Source organism: Zootoca vivipara, chromosome 10, assembly GCF_965207765.1.
Source record: "Zootoca vivipara chromosome 10, rZooViv2.hap1.1, whole genome shotgun sequence".
In the NCBI taxonomy this organism is placed as follows: domain Eukaryota; kingdom Metazoa; phylum Chordata; class Lepidosauria; order Squamata; family Lacertidae; genus Zootoca; species Zootoca vivipara.
In genome coordinates this window covers 640,191-658,724 of record NC_142593.1, presented here as the reverse complement: position 1 = coordinate 658,724, position 18,534 = coordinate 640,191, and the positions used below count along the sequence as shown (strand labels likewise).

The 18,534-nt window shown below is 45.8% G+C and overlaps 2 protein-coding genes across 8 annotated transcripts in view; one reads left to right on the top strand and one right to left on the bottom strand.

The window, feature by feature from the left end:
• The window catches only part of KLF9 (KLF transcription factor 9), a 619,671-nt gene that overhangs the window by 476,155 nt on the left and 124,982 nt on the right, over nucleotides 1–18,534 (bottom strand). The gene's annotated exons all lie outside the window — the stretch shown is intronic.
• Nucleotides 1–18,534, top strand: part of MAMDC2 (MAM domain containing 2) — an 82,946-nt gene that overhangs the window by 45,304 nt on the left and 19,108 nt on the right. For 5 of the 7 annotated variants that reach the window (XR_015946239.1, XR_015946240.1, XM_060280041.2 and 2 more), the window contains 4 exons: nucleotides 1,645–1,901; nucleotides 3,930–4,023; nucleotides 7,112–7,258; nucleotides 9,524–9,789. Coding sequence is in view for 5 of the 7 variants with exons in the window: in XM_060280041.2 (XP_060136024.2) it covers nucleotides 1,645–1,901; nucleotides 3,930–4,023; nucleotides 7,112–7,258; nucleotides 9,524–9,789 (764 nt within the window). In the remaining 2 variants the exon portion in view is untranslated. The remainder of the gene's footprint in view (nucleotides 1–1,644; nucleotides 1,902–3,929; nucleotides 4,024–7,111; nucleotides 7,259–9,523; nucleotides 9,790–18,534) is intronic. The other 2 variants (XM_088653334.1, XM_088653332.1) reach the window with 1 other exon arrangement.

The following is an 18,534-nucleotide window of genomic DNA, read 5'->3' as shown; positions in this document are numbered from 1 at the left end:
GGCTTGGCCACATTCACACCATACATCTCATGCACTTGGATACAACTGTAAACAGTCACTGCTGCCCCCAGGGAGTTCTGGGAGCTGTAGTTTGTTATAGAGAGAGGTTAGGACACCCCTGTTACCCTCCCTGAACTACAATTTCTCAGTGTGATTTAACAATCAATTCCTCTTCATAGGGAACTCTGAGAACTGTAGTACTGTGAGGGGAACCAGGGTCTCTTAACAACTGTCAGCACCCATAACAGCCAACAGTTCCCAGGAAGCTTTGGGGGAACCTTAGTTTGTCATTTGAACCTGGGGTCCTGGTTAAGCTCTTTCCTCATTACCTGTGACCTGTAGCCAAGGTTTGTTTGGGTTATAGGCTGTATCACACCGAGCTAAAAGGATTCCAGGGAGTTCCAGGGTTGTGTTTTGGTTGGAAAATCAGGACACAGCGGAGGCGACAGTGTCTTTATGAACTAAGGTTTATTTACACATATTTATATCTGAGCCTTGATGGAAGGAGTGCAGAACATTGCACCTCAAGAGTGCCTGTTGCTGCGTCTCCCATGGCTTTGGCAAGCTTGGGTCCTGTCAGGGGACCACCAGGGGGCAGTGGAGAGTCCAGGAAGTGCAAGCAAGGGCTCTCGGATGCAGGGAGAGCCCGCGATGGCAGTGCTTCAGAGCTGTCCGTAGAAGGTGGTACTGACACTCAGAGAGCGGTGCAGACCCTTGAGGATGCTGAGAGGGGAAGGTTCCCAGAGGGAAGCGTTGGAGGTGCCAGAGGAGACAGCACCAGCCCCCCAGCTAGGCAGTTCTAGTGGGGAGGGTTCTCCACCAGCCCCATCACCAAACAGCAGAGGGGTGAAAAGAGGTTCTGAATGCCCAGCATGTTCTGTTGGTGGAAGTCACGAAAGGCTTCTGGATTCTGATTCGGGGTAGTACAGCCATGCTTTTTGTTGCTCTGTCTTGTACATATGTATATAATTAAACTCTGTAAAAACCAGCCACAGAGTTTGGAGTGGATTACTCATCAGGAGGCAACCAGCACCATTACAGGTCCAGAGCAGAAGCCAGCTATGCACTCAGGTCTCTCCATGAAGCCTCTCCCAGCATCCCACATGGAGTTCTGCCCCTCCTTCCTCTTTTAATAAAACTCCTGCAAAGGCCACTGTTCTCTCCTGTGGTTACATCATGCCAATCTCCCCCTCCCAGTTCTCCTCTCTGTCCACGCATGGGGGCGGGGACAGTATTTGCGTTGTCAATTAATTTTAATGGCCTGGTACTCTGCTGGTCCTGTCTGCCAGAAAGCCTGGCCTTGCCTGGTCCTGTCTGCCAGACAGGAGTGCCTGGCGTGCTATGGTCCATGGCGTCACGAAGAGTCGGACACGACTAAACAACAACAACTCTGCTCTTTGTTTCTTGATGGCACCTCTGTCAGCCAACCTGAACAGGAAAACTGGTATAGCCTACATTTTTACACTGTGTCTGACATCTTCCCATAATGCTCCAAATATTTGCACTGGCATTTCTGAAAAGCTTGAAATGGAATGCTCAGTATTTGTTGTTTATGAACAGCAACACATCCAATTTACTTCCTACTGTATATATGTTGCAGAAGCCATTTAATTAAGCATTAAAAGAAGCTTCTCTGATTTTTAGGTCATTATATGTATGTGGACTCTCTCTATGTCAAGCATTTCCAGGAAGTGGCTCAGCTGGTTTCACCTAGGACAACAACTCCTATGTCAGGCTGCTTGAGCTTTTATTACCAAGTGCAGCAGGAAAGTGGAATTGTATTCACTGTCTACATGAGAGACATAAACGGCTTTTATGAAGAACTTTGGAAAGCAGATGGTTCTATGAGTAAGGATTGGGTCTTAGGAGAAGTTGACTTCAGTGCACCATATCCAATGGAGGTGAGGCTCCAAATACTGAACTGCTCACTTGCATATTCTACAGTTTGAAAAAAAGTGACTTTATTATGTCATTCTCTTTTCTTCTTTATGAATAGTTAAAACTCATACAACTTGAATGTTCAACTTGAAAGTAGATGTCTTCTGACAAATTGTTCTCTCTCCAATATTGCTATGAAAACTATGTTTAACATGCAGCCATGAAGTGTGTGTACAGACTTTATGCATTAAGCAGTGTAATAATAATAATAATAATAATAATAATAATAATAATAATTTACCATTTGTACCCCACCCATCTGGCTGGGCCTCCCCAGCCACTCTGGGTGGCTTCCAACAGAAAATTAAAATACATTAAAATGTCACACATTAAAAACTTCCCTGAACAGGGCTGCCGTCAGATGTCTTCTAAATGTCAGGTAGTTATTTATCTCTTTGACATCTGATGGGAGGGCCTTCCACAGGGTGGATGCCACTACCGAGAAGGCCCTCTGCCTGGTTCCCTGTAGCTTGGTTTTTCACAGTGAGGGAACTGCCAGAAGGCCCTCGGCGCTGGACCTCAGGCAGAACGGTGGAGGAGGAGACGCTCTAATATGCTAAATAGAATAAATTGCTCTTTCTAGAAGATATGATCAATTTCTAGGATGACCCCTAGAAAAATCATGGGTGATCAGTGCAGTTCAGACAGTTTTGTGGAAAGTCCTTCTTCACAATGTTCTGCATGGAATGACCATACGGCGTGTGATGGCTCATGGCGGAGAGGGGGTCTTCCCATGCTGATGTACTCACATGTTGATTAAGGGTCCGTTCCAAAATGATTACTATATATTTTAAGAATTATTTTTATATTTATAGCCTAACTTTTCTCCAAAGAGCTCACAGTGGTATACATGCTTATCTCCCTCCCTATTTTATCTTCATAACAGCCCTGTGAAGTTGGTTAGGCTGAGAGACTGTAACTGACCCAATATAGTGACACATTGTGGTGACAGTGAGCCTCATGGCAGATTTGAACAATGGTTTCCCAGGGCTTAGAACAACACTCTAACCCTTGTATCACACTTTCCCCGAAAGAATATTCATATTGGATTTCTCCTATAGGAAAAACACCTTGAACTTTGACGGATACACATATTTCTATTTATGAGCGCATCAGGTTTAGTTTCACTACCAACAGTTAAATGCTGGCGAATAGACGCATGTGCAATTGCCACACATTATGCTGTACATACCATATGGTGTGCACTTATGAAATCTTACACAGGCTGATGTATGCACAGAACAATCTGTATACACTACTGTATATCAATCTGCCTGCCATTGTTGGACATTAGTTGCCTTTTATTTGAGTTATGTGAACATCTGCCCCTGAAACAGGCACGAAGAACCTTGGCCTGCAGACCAAATTATGCCTGCCAAGGATCTCATTTGGCCCATGAGGCTTTTCCCCAAGCCACCGCCATCTTCTCCACATGTCGTGCTCTCCTGCCAGACACCTGATGTCAGGGGATTAGAACTGAAAGGCAAACCTATTTCAACAGGGTTTTTATTGTACAGCCCAGCTTGAGTCAAATAATTGTAAATTAGTGTTTGGTGACATGAAAAAGAGTTTTGAGCTAACTGTTCTGGAGTTAAATTCTCCCTAAAAAGATCTTTAAATTTTTTGCTTTAACTATTCAATATAATTTCTTGGTATGTTGCTGTAAGGAAGACTGAAGGCTTTTTCTTATCTGAACTTTGATTAATAGTAACTGAAAATTGTTCATCCCACTGGCTTCTATTTAGGAGATTAAAGTGTGCCAAGGAAGGGAGCTGCTATGTCCTGATCTTCTTCAATCATACTTCATTTTGAACCCAACTTCAAGCTTCCTTGTACAGCGAATGACTTGAGGGTTTCAAGCATTCCCTCTCATGTGTGGTATTGGGAGTTAGCTTTGTTGCAATGAAATAATAAACCTATCATTATTAAGTTATTATTTAATGAATGATTGCTACAACAATGAAGTTTCTCTATTTGGGTTTTGTTTCCAGGTGATTTTTGAAGTTGCTTTCAACAGTGCAAATGGGGGCTATATTGCTCTTGATGACATTTCTTTCTCTCCCGTTTTCTGCAGCAATCGGACAGGTATGAATTTCCTCCCTCAGTTTATTTTTCTGATTTGCTGTTAGATTTCAAAATGTTACATGAATTTGCAAGTGTTGTACTGAGAGGCATCTTATTTAGTGCAACTTTTTATTTAATTAGTCATGTAAATTGGGACCATCAGTAACTCAATAACACAACATTAATGGGGGGAAATGGCAATATGTCACCTATATCAAATGACCGCTGAGTTAAAGGAACTCTTTCCATTTGTATTTCCATTGTATTTCTGTTATGTGTAATCCCAAACAGCAAACATACTGATTTGGTGTCAAAATTGCATACTGTATAGCAATTTTGTTCTGCCTGGACACTGAGGTCCAGCACCGAGAGCCTTCTGGCAGTTCCCTCACTACAAGAAGCCAAGTTACAGGGAACCAGGCAGAGGGCCTTCTCAGTAGTGGCACCCGCCCTGTGGAACGCCCTCCCATCAGATGTCAAAGAGAAAAACAGCTACCAGATTTTTAGAAGACATCTGAAGGCAGCCCTGTTTGGGGAAGCTTTTAATGTTTGATGGATTACTGTATTTTAATATTTTGTTGGAAGCTGCCCAGAGTGGCTGGGGAAGCCCAGCCAGATGGGTGGGGTATTATTATTATTATTATTAATAATAATAATAACTTATTATTGACCTCTTGCCCTGCCAAATAAATATTGTTATATCTTTCTGCCAGGTCTTAAAATGTTTTACACTGCTCACTACTGGGATGGCTTGGAATAGAAAAAGCATTTTAGGCAACACATTCATTTTTATTGTGGAGATCCTACCCCAGAATGATAATTTTAACCTGTCCCCTATTTCCAAGTTTTTTAAAATCTCCTTCCATATTGGTATATAGTTGTCTTTATATAGATTTATGTTCTTTGCCGATATCCAGATTACTAGATATTTGATTCTTTTACAAGTTGTCAGTCCTGTAAGTTGTTGTAGTTCTCCTCTATCCTCCCTCATATTTTTGACTAACATTTTGGTTTTTTCTTTATTGAGTTTGAAGACTGCGACTAGCCCAAATTCTGTAATCTTCTCTATCACTATTGGCACACCCTTTCTTTTGGATTTTCTGTTGTTATAGTCAAGTCGTCAGCAAAGGCTTTTACTTTTTCCGTCAACTATACCCCTTAAGTTCTTTTCTTTTCTGATGTTCGTCTTCAGAATTTCCAACACCAAAATAAATAGTAGTGGGGATAAAGGGCACCCCTGTCTTGTACCTCTCTTAATATTAAAGTTGTCTGTTAGATTGTTATTTATAACTAGTTTAGCTCTTTGTTGTGAATATATTGCATTTGTACCTTTATAGAAATTCTCTCCCACTCCTATCATCTCCAGTGTTTTTCCCCCCATAAACCTCCAGGAGATGTTGTTGAATGCCTTCTCGGCATCAATAAACAACGCCGCCTGTTTTTTGTTTCTCACTACTAGATACTCTAGTCTAGACCAAGGGTAGTCAACCTTTTTATACCTACTGCCCACTAATGCATCTTTCTTGATGGTAAAATTTCCTTACCGCCCCCCAGTGCTCGATGGAAGGAGGATTCAGCTTGTGCCGTAGAACCCCCTCCTGCCCACCTAGAATCCTGAAACGCCCACTAGTGGGCAGTAGGGACCAGGTTGACAACCCCTGCTCTAGAGTATCAATCACATATCTTATACAGTCGTACCTCGGGTTACGACCACCTCGGTTTGCGAACAGTTCGGGTTACGAACTGCGCAAACCCGGAAGTGTTTTTGCCCCGCGCGCGCGCGCACAAGCCACACGCGCGCGATCGCGCGATTTGCGCATGCGCAAAGCACGAAAATCGCGCTTTGCGCATGCGCAAAATGGCGGCGCCCATTGCGCTCGGTTTGCGAACTATTCGGGTTACGAACTGCGATCCGGAACGGATCGCGTTTGTAACCCGAGGTATTACTGTATTATTTTTCATGTGGTGCCCTGGGAGAAATCCTGCTTGATCCTCATGGATATACTCTTTTAATATGAGTTTCAATCTATTTGCTAGTATGTCTGCAAATATTTTGTAATTGTTATTAAGGAGATATAGGTTGGTAATTCTTAACCAGGGGTCAGCAAACTTTTTCAGCAGGGGGCCAGTCCGCTGTCCCTCAGACCTTGTAGGGGGCCAGACTATATTTTGGGGGGGAAAATGAACGAATTCCTACCGTATGCCCCACAAATAACCCAACTATGCATTTTAAATAAAAGGACACATTCTACTCATGTAAAAACATGCTGATTCCCGGACGGTCCACAGGCTGGATTTAGAAGGCGATTGGGCCGCATCCGGCCCCTGGGCCTTAGTTTGGGACCCCTGTTCTTAACTGATGTTGGATCTATTCCCTTAGGGAAATATTGATTTATGTTTTTTTAAAAATATGTTAGAGGGCTGTCACATTGAAAACTTTAAATTACTACCATATATATCTTTAAAATGGAGCAACAGCACAAAAATGGATCTATTTAAGCATGATATCTTGAAGGAGTTTTCATTCTTTTTTATACTTAAAAGAAATAAAGAAGACTCAATTTGTCATACAGATGTGAGAGGTTTATATCCGCTTGAGTTTTGCCATATTTATTTAGAGCAGGTATTCATTCTGTCCAGTGTGTAGAGACAGACTTCCATAGGTTCACTGGTTCCATATGTTCCTGCTTCTGTGATTTCCTGTTTCCATGTGTAGACAAGGGCATAGGGAGGCAATGGGACCTTAGGTGAAATGGGAGGTCTGGACACATCTCCCAAGAGCCTCCCTTCTTACTTGTTCAGACAACTTGCACTGATCACCTGAGTGGGAAGGCTGCATGGGAGGCATGCACAGACCTCCCCTCCTCCACCTGTTGGTCCTGTTGCATGGCTTCCACATATGCACAGGTGGTGCAGAGGCACCTTTTAACCCAAAGAGAGTCTCCACATATGTCTGCCTTGGATAATATGCACAGCTGCCATTAATGAACAAATAAAACATTGATTGTTGTCTTGATGCAATGTTTTTCTAATGTTTGTATTGCTCTGTGTACGCTTGCTTACCATGCAAATTCATTTTATCTCTTTGTTTCTTCTAACTACCTTTCAGAAATTTCCTTCAGTCCTTCACAGGCAAGTTGCAGTTTTGAGGAGGATCTGTGTAATTTTTATCAGGATAACAAGGATGGCCCTGGCTGGAGCAGGGTCAAAGTAAAGCCTAATGCATACAGGCCAGGAGACCATACTTCTGGCATGGGTAAGTGACAAATAGTCTTAACCTGAAGAACAAGCAGAACATACAAATGAAGTTCCTCAATATTCTGAACCCAATCACACATCACCATGCAAGTTTTGTGGGAATTCTGGAACTCCCAGCAATTTTTCCAAGCTATTTTTATTAGGTTGGCACAAAGACTAGACAGCAGCAGTCCATGGAACAAAAGCCAGAGCACCAAAACAGGCAGCACTATAGTCTGGTGAAGTGCCTTATTTGGGGGGGGGGGAGAATCTGGTCTAAATAGGGGACAGGGGATCTAGCGCTACTGTAAGTCTGTACAAAAACAATCACAGGGGATTAAGGTACTGAGAAGCTGTTGGGATGGCTCTGGACCTGTGGGAACTGTTTTCAGTCGTGGAGCTCACTGCCCAGCCTAAGAAACACAATTCTCTCTCAGCTCAATGTTTCTCAGTTACAGGATACTTTTTAGGGGTTTGGGAAACACTGGACATTCCTCCAAAGAAGAATGGGTAATGAAAGTGTGGGACACATGATAAATTACAGATGTTGCAGATATTGCATACACTGCAAACGAGTAAACTCAAGTTTGGAAACCAATAATATAACAAATAATATCTGGTATCTGAATAATATTTGGTATCTGAAGAAGTGTGCATGCACACGAAAGCTCATACCTATGACAAACTTAGTTGGTCTCTAAGGTGCTACTCTAAGGTGGGACCCAGGTGGTGCTGTGGGTTAAACCACAGAGTCTAGGGCTTGCCGATCAGAAGATCGGCGGTTCGAATCCCTGCAATGGGGTGAGCTCCCGTTGCTCGGTCCCAGCTCCTGCCCACCTAGCAGTTCGAAAGCACATCAAAGTGCAAGTAGATAAATAGGGACTGCTCTGGCGGGAAGGTAAACGGCGTTTCCGTGTGCTGCTCTGGTTCGCCAGAAGCAGCTTTTGTCATGCTGGTCACATGACTGTTTGCGGACAAACGCCGGCTCCCTTGGCCTATAGAGCGAGATGAGCGCCGCAACCCCAGAGTCGGACACAACTGGACCTGATGGTCAGGGGCCCCTTTACCTTTACCTTTAAGGTGCTACTGGAATGATTTTTTAATTTGTTTTAACAAATAATATGATACACATAATAAGTTTTTACTTACCCAAAAGGCAAAAACAGGATCAGTGATTTTCTATGGACAAACACCAGAAAACATTGTTTCTGGGCAGCTGCAGGAGATGGCACACATGGATGGGCTGAGGTTTGAATAGCTATTATATTTAAAGTGACTAAAAGGTGTTTTTGTGTGTGCGCTCCTCTTAGCTCGGCTTTCATGCCCCATCAGTTTTCTGAGAAGAGAATCACTGGTCACATGGTGGCGAATGAAATAAAGATCAAGTGATAAAGGCAATTACTTGGTATTCTGAAGTTGCTTTAAGTCCAAAATCCCCTGTTGCAGCTGTTTCATTAAAGGCTTAGTAAATGAAGTACTATTTCAGAACTGTAAGAAATAGCATTTTCTCTGACCTCGTTCCTCTCTACGTGTGTGTACATATGCCTGCCATTTTGGGATTATACTTCATGTATCTGGTGAAGTGGGTATTTATTATCTTCCATAATACATGCTGTAGTATCTAAAGTGCCATGAGAATCTTTGTTACTTTACCTCAGAATAGCTTTTCTGGTAAAAATGAATTTTACCAAACTACTTCAGATAGAGACTGGCTTAACCTGCAGCCTGTACTCACCTGGGAATAAGCCCCATTGAACTCAGTGGGCGTCACTCACCTCTGAATAGGATTGCATAGGATTGCACTGTCAATCTGGTCAGTGACACAGCAATATGATATAAACTACTGCTGTGTATAATTCAGTATCCAACAATGTGTTCAATAGAGCTTTCATATCTACTGAGGAGCTGCTTGGGGAAAATGTGTTGTGTGATTTAGCATCACGTCTATAGTCAGGGAGGGATTGCCTTGGAGCCCAAGTCAGCTGCCCCCTGAACTGGTGAAGCCAGGGCTGCCTCCAGAGAAAGAAGTTCTTTCATTGTAAAATTGAAACATATTGATCTTCAATGGTAGTTGGCTAAATGCAATATACAGGTGAGAACTTTTTGGGGAGATTTTCTTTCAAACAGTCATTTAGAAACATGGTGTAATATAATCAGTAACGGTTATAACTTGGAACTTTGCCAGTGGAAATCCAGAATCCAATGAAATGCCTAAAAGTGTCCTAAAATGAGGTGATGGAAAGAGAAGGCTAGAAATGTTTTTTAAAATTGCATTATTTTGCAGGTTACTACTTGCTAGCGAATACAAAGTTTACATCACAACCTGGGTACATTGGCCGTTTGTACAGCGGTACTTTGCCAGAAAATTTACAGTATTGTCTGCGGTTCTATTATGCCTTATATGGCTTTTTCAAAATGACTGATGCCCTGGCTGTTTACATCTTTGAAGAGAACCATGTGGTACAAGAGAAAATCTGGTCTGTCTTGGAAACTCCCAGAGGAGTCTGGACGCAAGTGGAGATCAGCTTCAAAAAGCCCATGCCTGCCAAGGTAATGACCAGTAATTTCTGTATCTCAGATTGCAGGGTCCCAAAGTAAGGCATGGTACTTCAAGCAAGAGACAGATATTTTCCAGTGAAACTTCCCTGACGGATGGGAATGTGATCACAGATAAATATTTAGCCACTAAATGGGTTGAGCAGCAATTGGTTCTAAAGGCAATTTCCCAATTAATCAAACCAAAATTTGATATTTAAATTGGACGCAATATGAGCACCTTTCCCAGGAAAGAGAGGCACCAGACACTACCTATTTGCTATAGGGTTCACCTCAATTTAAACTTTCCTATTGCGAACCCTACAACTGAGGTTAAGAAAAGAAAGGAGCCAATAATGGACAATATAGTTTTGCCTAGTCGTGTGACAACCTTATTGTGTTTGTCTGCTTGAAGGCCTGGACAGGGGGGCTGCAATTATTTACTTGTGGAATATTTGAGCACTGCTAAGTTTCCATTATGGGACCCAGGTGGCGCTGTGGTTAAACCGCAGAGCCTAGAGCTTGCTGATCAGAAGGTCGGCGGTTCGAATCCCTGTGACGGGGTGAGCTCCCGTTGCTTGGTCCCAGCTCCTGCCAACCTAGCAGTTCGAAAGCACGTCAAAATGCAAGTAGATAAATAGGAACCGCTACAGCGGGAAGGTAAACGGTGTTTCCATGTGCTGCTCTGGTTTGCCAGAAGCAGCTTTGTCATGCTGGCCACATGACCTGGAAGCTATACGCCGGCTCCCTCGGCCAATAATGCGAGATGAGCGCGCAACCCCAGAGTCGGTCACGACTGGACCTAATGGTCAGGGGTCCCTTTACCTTTACCTTTAAGTTTCCATTAGCACAAACATTTCTGGTGAGGGTGGTGATGTGCTGCACTCTCTGCCAATTGTTTGTCTATTACATGAAATAAGGCTCATCATCATCATCATCATCTATACCCCACCCATCTGTCTGGGTTTCCCCAGCCACTCTGAGCGGCTCCCAATGGAATAATAATAATAATAAGAAGAAGAACACCAACAACATCAAACATTAAAAGCTTCCCTAAACAGGACTGACTTCAGCTGTCTTCTAAAAGTCAGATACTTGTTTATTTCCTTGACATCTGACAGGAGGGCATTCCACAGGGTGGGCGCTACTTTGCTTCCCTGTAACTTTGCTTCTCGCAGTGAGGGAACCACCAGAAGACCTTCAGCACTAGACCTCAGTGTCTGGGCTGAATGATGGGGGTGGAGACGCTCCTTCAGATATACTGGGTCGAGGCTGTTTAGGGCTTTCAAGGTCAGCACCAATGCTTTGAATTGTGCTCGGAAATGTCCTGGGAGCCAATGTAGGTCTTTCAGGACCGATGTTATGGGGTCTCGGACATATTATTGGCAGCCTGCCCAGAAACATATAAGTCTGCCTCAGAGGCAGTAGTCTGCCCAGAGACAGGGACTTCTGGCGAGGCAAGATAGCAATCGGCACACTGCCGTGGAGGTCCTGGGGCGTCCGGTGTGCCCGCGCTTCCCGAGCGGTCCCCTAGCCACAGAGTCCGCTGCTGCTGCTGCTGCTGCACGAAAGTTGGGGGAGCTGGGGGAGCCCGGTGGATCGGCTGGGGAGCCGTCACCCCGCCCCCCCAGTGATTGCAGGAGACCTGAGCCAGGCGCCCAACCATCGACACCCAGGCACCGGCTGGGTGGAGCTCCAGGGCCCTGCGGCCTAGGGCAGTGCACCCCGCAGAGCTCCAGTGCTCTGGAAGGGAGGGTGAGGAGAGCCCGGAACCCGCTGCCGGGGCCGACGCTGATGCCGCCACCCCAAACGGGGAGAGGTGAGGGAGAGGGACCCTTGGAGGCAAAGGGACCTTTGGAGAGGGACCTTTGGAGGAAAAGTGGCCTCGGAAGAGAAAACGTCGAATCCCCCTAGTACTAAGGCAATATAACTGCATGCAATCCAGACCCCCTCCTAACTTTCCTATAATCAATTTTATATCTCGCACCTCCATAAGCAGCAGTAAGTCTGCTAAGAGGATTTTTAAGTATTGTGCTTTTATTTTATTTTTTTGCTAAATTCAAATCATGGGCCATGGTAAACGCCTAAGAGACTCTGATGAGGCATTATCTTCCCCGAGGCCTAAGCAATTAGACTGACTCACTCCCTTCTAGCGGTGGGAGTTGCCTTGCGGAATGTACCGTAGTTACATGGTGGAAACCCAAGATCGTTTCCATCCTCTAATTGCCCTTGAAACATCACCAAAAGTGGAGGAACTGAACACGCCACAGACTACAAACGCTAATGAAAGTATTAAAGGGGATGGACCCTCTCTGAAGGAGGTGTTAGAAGCTGAACCGGGTGACTGTACAGGATGTGAACAGCTCCAGCTAATAATTAGAACCCTACATTATATATTCAAGAGGTTTGATGGGTTATCTTCACAGTTGTATAAACTCCAACAAAAACTTGATATACCATTGTCGCAGGCAGCTCTAGCCATGGCAGTAGGTGATTCAATGAGTCAGCGAAATATCCCCTCAGTTAACAAAGGAATTGATAAGCCTCTTTGGATGATCCACCAGTTAGGAGGGGTTTAATCTTGGCATCAATAAAGACTCTCGTCGGTATGATGCCACATCTAGCCAAGAGTACTTTCCGCCTGATGATGATAAAGGGAATTATTGAGGATTGAAAAGCGAGCATCACGTTCTGAGGCTGTACTGATGGGAGCACTGCACTTAGGTCTATTTGCGATACCTCAACATTTAGGAGCTCACTTAAGTACTCTTTAACCCCACGCAAAGTAAGCCACCTTGGAGCCCCATCCCAAATAGTTAAGCATATTTTCCTTGGCTGCAGAATCAGAGATTAGTGGTCCAGTAGGGGATTTGAATTGTATTTGCAATTCCCTGCCAGTTAACCTGAACAGTTTTTGATGAGCAATGGGAACTACTACCGATGATGAGGGACGTTATCTGCTTTGATACAGGTGCTCTGCAGAATGGGAGAGGTAGGAGAGATCCTGCCTCTGTGTAGCTGCAGCTGTTCATGTGTGTATATATCTATGTGCTGTCCCTATGTATGAAAGTTGTCAGGGAGTAGGGTATGACTTACATATCAAAATCATGTGAGGTGGTGTACAAAGTATGTTTCTGCTTTAGCTCTCCATATTCCTTACCATTATTTCTACCTATTTCCATATTCTAGATTTGCTCATCTCAAAAGAAGTAATGCCTCAAGGTCATTTTATTATTAGGAGTAGGAATAGTATCCTCATCACATCTTTATGATTTCTTCAACTAAACAAGTTAGTAGCAAGGTAGTGTGAGTTTCATTCTGTCTGCTAGAAATATAAATAGTGCACTCTCTCTCTCTCTTTCTCTCTCCTTTTTTGGGGGGAAAAACCTAAAATATTACAATAAGAGAAGTGAACTCAGTATGCAAGTATTGGTAACTTGGATAAGTGGTAGCACTTCTTGAAAACATTTAGGGGTTATAGTGGATGGCAAAATAACAGTATAATGCTATGAGTCGAAAGACCAAGGGCATATTAGGTGACATCAACAGGAGACTCATTTTCATTATTGCTACTAATAATACTAAATAATACTAAATAATTTAACACCATGTTAACACAGTGCTTTGCAAAGTCAAGAGGGGAGGTCCCTGACTCAAGGGGGTCACAGTCTATGGTGCAATCTTCTTCTTCTTCTTCTTCTTCTTCTTCTTCTTCTTCTTCTTCTTCTTCTTCTTCTTCTTCTTCTTCTTCTTCTTCTTCTTCTTCTTCTTCTTCTTCTTCTTCTTCCACTCATAGCTGAGTAAGATTGTCTTCCATAAACACGGTCTTAACAGTGAGTCCGTAAGTGACTGTGGAGGCCAATTCTGGATCCACATTTCATTCTGCAGCGGAGACATAAGTTTCTGGACAGGAGTTGATCACAATGAGGGTTTGCCAAAGGTGCCTTCCTCTCAGCATGTTTCTCCTTTTCGCTCTGACTTCAAGCATCTTCAAAGTCCATGACACCTTAAAGTAAAGGCTGTTCTCCAGCTGGAGCGCTCGCAGGCCAGTGCTTCCCAGTTATATATATAGGAGACATTACAGAAGAAGAGACAAAGGGTCCACACAAGTAAGATCACACCCAGGGGCGTCCTTCCCAATGGGCTGGGTGGCGCAATGCACCACGGCGCCCGCCCAGCAGGGGCGCATCGAAGGGCGCATCAAGGAGGGACACAGAGCTGCCCGCGCGTCAGCCCCGCTCGCTTCACTCCTTTCCCAGCGCCAGCGGCGGTGCCTGATGTGAGTTGCCAGTTGTCAGGAGTATGGGCAGGAGTCAGGCTCTGGGGCCTGTAGTGCTTTGCAGGACTGGGGCCTGCCTCAGCTTGTGCTGGAGCAGCAAGGCGTGGCCACACAGGTGAAGACCTCAGCTTGTGCTGGAGAGGCAAGGAGTAGTCACCTAGGTGGGGCCACTTGATATCTCACTACACCTGGTGGCAGGAGCTGGGAGGGATAAAAGCCCAGCATTTTCCCTTCAGCTCTTTGCCACAGCAACGCGATCCCTGCCTGGTTGCATCTGGCCTCTTGATCCTTGCTCCTTGGACCCTTGCCTTGTCGATGTCTTGATCCTTGCTCCATGGACCCTTGCCTTGTCGACGTCTTGATCCTTGCTCCGTGGACCTTTGCCTTGCCGACGCCTTGATTCTTGCTCCATGGACCCTTGCCTTGCCGACGCCTTGATTCTTGCTCCGTGGACCTTGCCTTGCCGACGCCTTGATTCTTGCTCCGTGGACCCTTGCCTTGCCGACGCCTTGATTCTTGCTCCGTGGACCCTTGCCTTGCCGACGCCTTGATTCTTGCTCCGGGGACCCTTGCCTTGCCAACGCCTTGATCCTCAACCCTTGTACCTTCGCCTTGCTTCTTGTTCCTTGAGCCTTCGCCTTGCTCCTTGCTCCTTGGACCTTCACCTTGTCAACGCCTTGCTTCTTGACTCCCAGACCTTCGTCTTTGCCTTGCTCCCTGACCCTGTGACTGCCTGCTGCTGGACCCTCAGCCCTGCACCTGTTCCTGCTTCCACACCACCATCTTGCCTCTGGTCCTGACGCTCGCCGACCGGACCGTGACACCAGTGGCGGTGGTGAAGCTGCCTCCGTCGAGGGGCGGCACCCGCCACCCACTCAGCCCAGCCCAGCTGCCTGACGCCGCACGCTCCTCAGCGCAGATTGCTGTGCCTCCGACAAAGCCGCCTTGAAGGCGGGGAAGGGCACCGGGGGTGTAGCTGGGATGGTGCTGGCCAGCAGGGCTAGCAGGACGCGCAGCGGCCACGCCGGAGACCCGGGCACCCAGCACTCCTCTGGGAAGTAGCCGCCCCCGTTGCTGCTCCAAGTGCCGCCTTCCCGGCAGGAAGCAAACACCCCTCCGCCCCCGAAGGCAGCCCTCTGACACAAACGCCAGGCCAGTGGGGGGGGCTGCACACCTTGCTTCTTTCAGGAGGACCCGCCCGGGCTGCGTGCTCCCACGAGTGAGCCACGCGGTGGGCGGGCAATTGGGTCGGGGTTGCTGGGCGGGCTGCGAAGGCATCCTTCGGCCGCAGGGGGGGCGCCCGTGGGGGGTGGTGAGTGCGCCCGAGGGATCCCTGCACCACGGCATCACATAAGCTTAAGACTGTCCTGATCACACCTTGAGTGCTGTGTACACAATAATATGTCGCCAGCAAAGGGGGTGGCGAATGATTGTGGTTGCAAAACTTTACATTGAATGAAGAACATGTAGAAGTTATAATTTAGTGCACAGCACTTTCTTACAGGTCCCATTTGTAATCTCAATGCAAGCTTGATGAAAATCAGTTGGTATTTTCCTGTTCTCCAGCTTTATCCTTTCTCATGAAACTTCATGCCTAGCACTTGTTTGAGCTGGCCTGTGGTTGATTTATGGAACTTTGATTTCCTGGTTGTCTATGGAAATAGTAAATAGTCTATACAGCCAAGTTGTATTTTGGCCATCTTTGAATGTCAAATAGAGTGAGAGAATCAGATCTTTCCATTCCATCCTTTTTAGAGCCTTCCTGGTTACATAACTTTTGTAGTTGGAAAAACCTTCTAAAACTTTTTAGTAACTTATTTTACTCCTCCACACTGTAAAGAGTCTGCCATGCAAATATTAAATGAAGTCCATACTTTAGCTTTTGGTGCAGCGTTTGGTGCATATTTGTTCTCTAAGTCAAAACTGCATAACGGATGAATGAAAGAACTATTGTTTCTGAGGCTGTGTAGGGTTTTCCAAGATATGTTTGAATTAGCTGTTTCAGTCAGTTACTGGCTGGAGTATTTTGTACAGGAAAAGTAGCAAGTGGGCCATGGATAAAAAATGTGATTGGCCATCTCAGAAAACTCTTGAGTGTGAGTTTAACCAGATAAGCGATAAATCAATCAAGATTTTTAACAGTAAATACAGCTAACAGTTCGACTTAAAACAAAAATAAGAGTATCTGTAGATAATAGTTCACTCTGTCCATTAACAAAGTAAGGACTTAATGCTAAAACAATCCCTACCATCATGAGAGTTATTTTGCTGGAGCCCAAGGATGAAAAGGGGCAGAAACTTTAGGACTTTTTAAACTACAGTTTTCCTAAGGAATTCTACCCTGTCCAGTCAACACTGTTGCTTTTTGGCAGGAACAGGGATCTAGGTCTGATTAAGCAGTGAAGATCCCAGCATGTTCCAAATTTAAGGGGGCTGCAAAAACACCAGTGCCAACTTAAAAACAATAGATCATTTATAAACATAGACATTTCTATCTTGAAATCAGTTTGTCCCATAGTGCTCTAAAGGGACCACTTCCATGTTGTACTCTTGCAACTGTTTCTCAAGTCAGAACTTTATTATTTATAATTGCATTTGCTGCTTCATGCAAAAGGGCTTCTTGCTTCAAGCATAAACCTGTCAAGTATCAGTGGAAGAATTACTATCTGCAGTGGAGTTTCAGCCAACAGACTTTGGCCTTTATTTGCCAATTCTGCTACTAATTATCCTTAAAAAAAAGCTTTCTGGTTTATAAAAAAGGAGGGGGGACAAATGGTCTTTTGTTAAGGTCTGGCATGCAATTTGCATTATTCACCTGCCTATTCTCTTTGTTGTTACATGGGCATAGTCTTTGATCAAAGGGAGTCTTGTTATACCTACCAGCTAATAGCGCTGAGGGGAGAACATTGAAGCGGGCCCTAGAAAATGCCCAGCGATGTTTAGGATTATCTACCAACTTAAGGTAATTTGCCAAATAAATCTTTCGATGGTCATATAGGTGTTGATAATTTGTAGAGAGCCTGGTAAAATCATTTTGTAATTCGTTGTGATTATTTCCTTGATTAAATTTTTCGCCCTCCCCATTTCCAGACTTAGGAGATGCCCTGCTGAGAGTCCGTATCGGGCCAGCTTCCTAAGGATGCTCTTCTCCCAACATGATTGGAATTTGTCACAGTGTATTAGAGGGAGAAGGCCAGTGGGTGTCTTGTAAGTCTTAGCCACAGGTAAAAGGCAGATTGCCATACCTTTGCTTCAACTCTATGTAGGCCTGTTTCCAATCGAAGAGCTGCGTTTGGCACACATTTTTGCGTTTGGAAAATTGTACTTGGGAACCCTGATTGGATTTTTTTCGTATGCGTCCAGATTGGCAGTAGGCATAAGTGGTGCACCATGTAGTAATTGGGCTAATGGTTTAGCCACAAATACCGGTAGTTTAAGAGCAGCTGGAATATAATTCCCTCCCTTTGATCAATAGAAGCTTACAATTGCTGACGAGCTTCTTTGTGCAACAGACAAAATGTATTTGACGTGGGCCATTTTCCTCCCAGAGGCTTGAAAAACAACTCCCAGGTATTTAAAGCAAGGCACTTGTTCAATGATTTGCTTGTCAATGTGCCAATTATATATTTTCCTCTTATTGGAAAAAAAACATTATTTTAGTTTTTTGGTAATTCACAATTAGTTGTTCCTCTCTGCAGTATTGAGTGAGTTTGGTAAGTGCTCTTTGAAGGCCTATCCGCATCTGGGAGAGGATGACTGCATGGGCGTAGGCAGGGGGGGCAGGAGGGGGCAATTGCCCCCCCTAGAAGCAGGGCCGCTGGCCAGCCTGCCCCGCTGCCCACCTGGTGCCGTCTCCCTTCTTCCTGGCTGGCTGTGGGGCGGGCGGAGGAAAAGCCAGGCAACCGCTTTGCGCGGCTCTGGGGCTTTCCCTCCACCTGCCCCGGCGATTGCAGAGGGGGAGGAGGGGATCGGAGCAGCCCGATTTCGGGCTGATCCTGGCTCCCCCTCGCCCCTGCCGATCGCGGAGGGGGAGAAGGGAGTCGGAGCAGCCCGATTTCGGGCTGATCCTGGCTCCCCCTCGCCCCTGCCGATCGCGGAGGGGGAGAAGGGAGTCGGAGCAGCCCGATTTCGGGCTGATCCTGGCTCCCCCTCGCCCCTGCCGATCGCGGAGGGGGAGAAGGGAGTCGGAGCAGCCCGATTTCGGGCTGATCCTGGCTCCCCCTCGCCCCTGCCGATCACGGAGGGGGAGGAGGGAGTCGGAGCAGCCCAATTTCGGGCTGATCCTGGCTCCCCCTGGCCCCTGCTGATCGGAGGGGGAGGAGGGAGTCGGAGCAGCCAGATTTCGGGCTGATCCTGGCTCCCCCTGGCCCCTGCCGATCGCGGAGGGGGAGGAGGGAGTCGGAGCAGCCCGATTTCGGGCTGATCCTGGCGCCCCCTCGCCCCTGCCGATCGCGGAGGGGGAGGAGGGAAAGCTGGCAAGG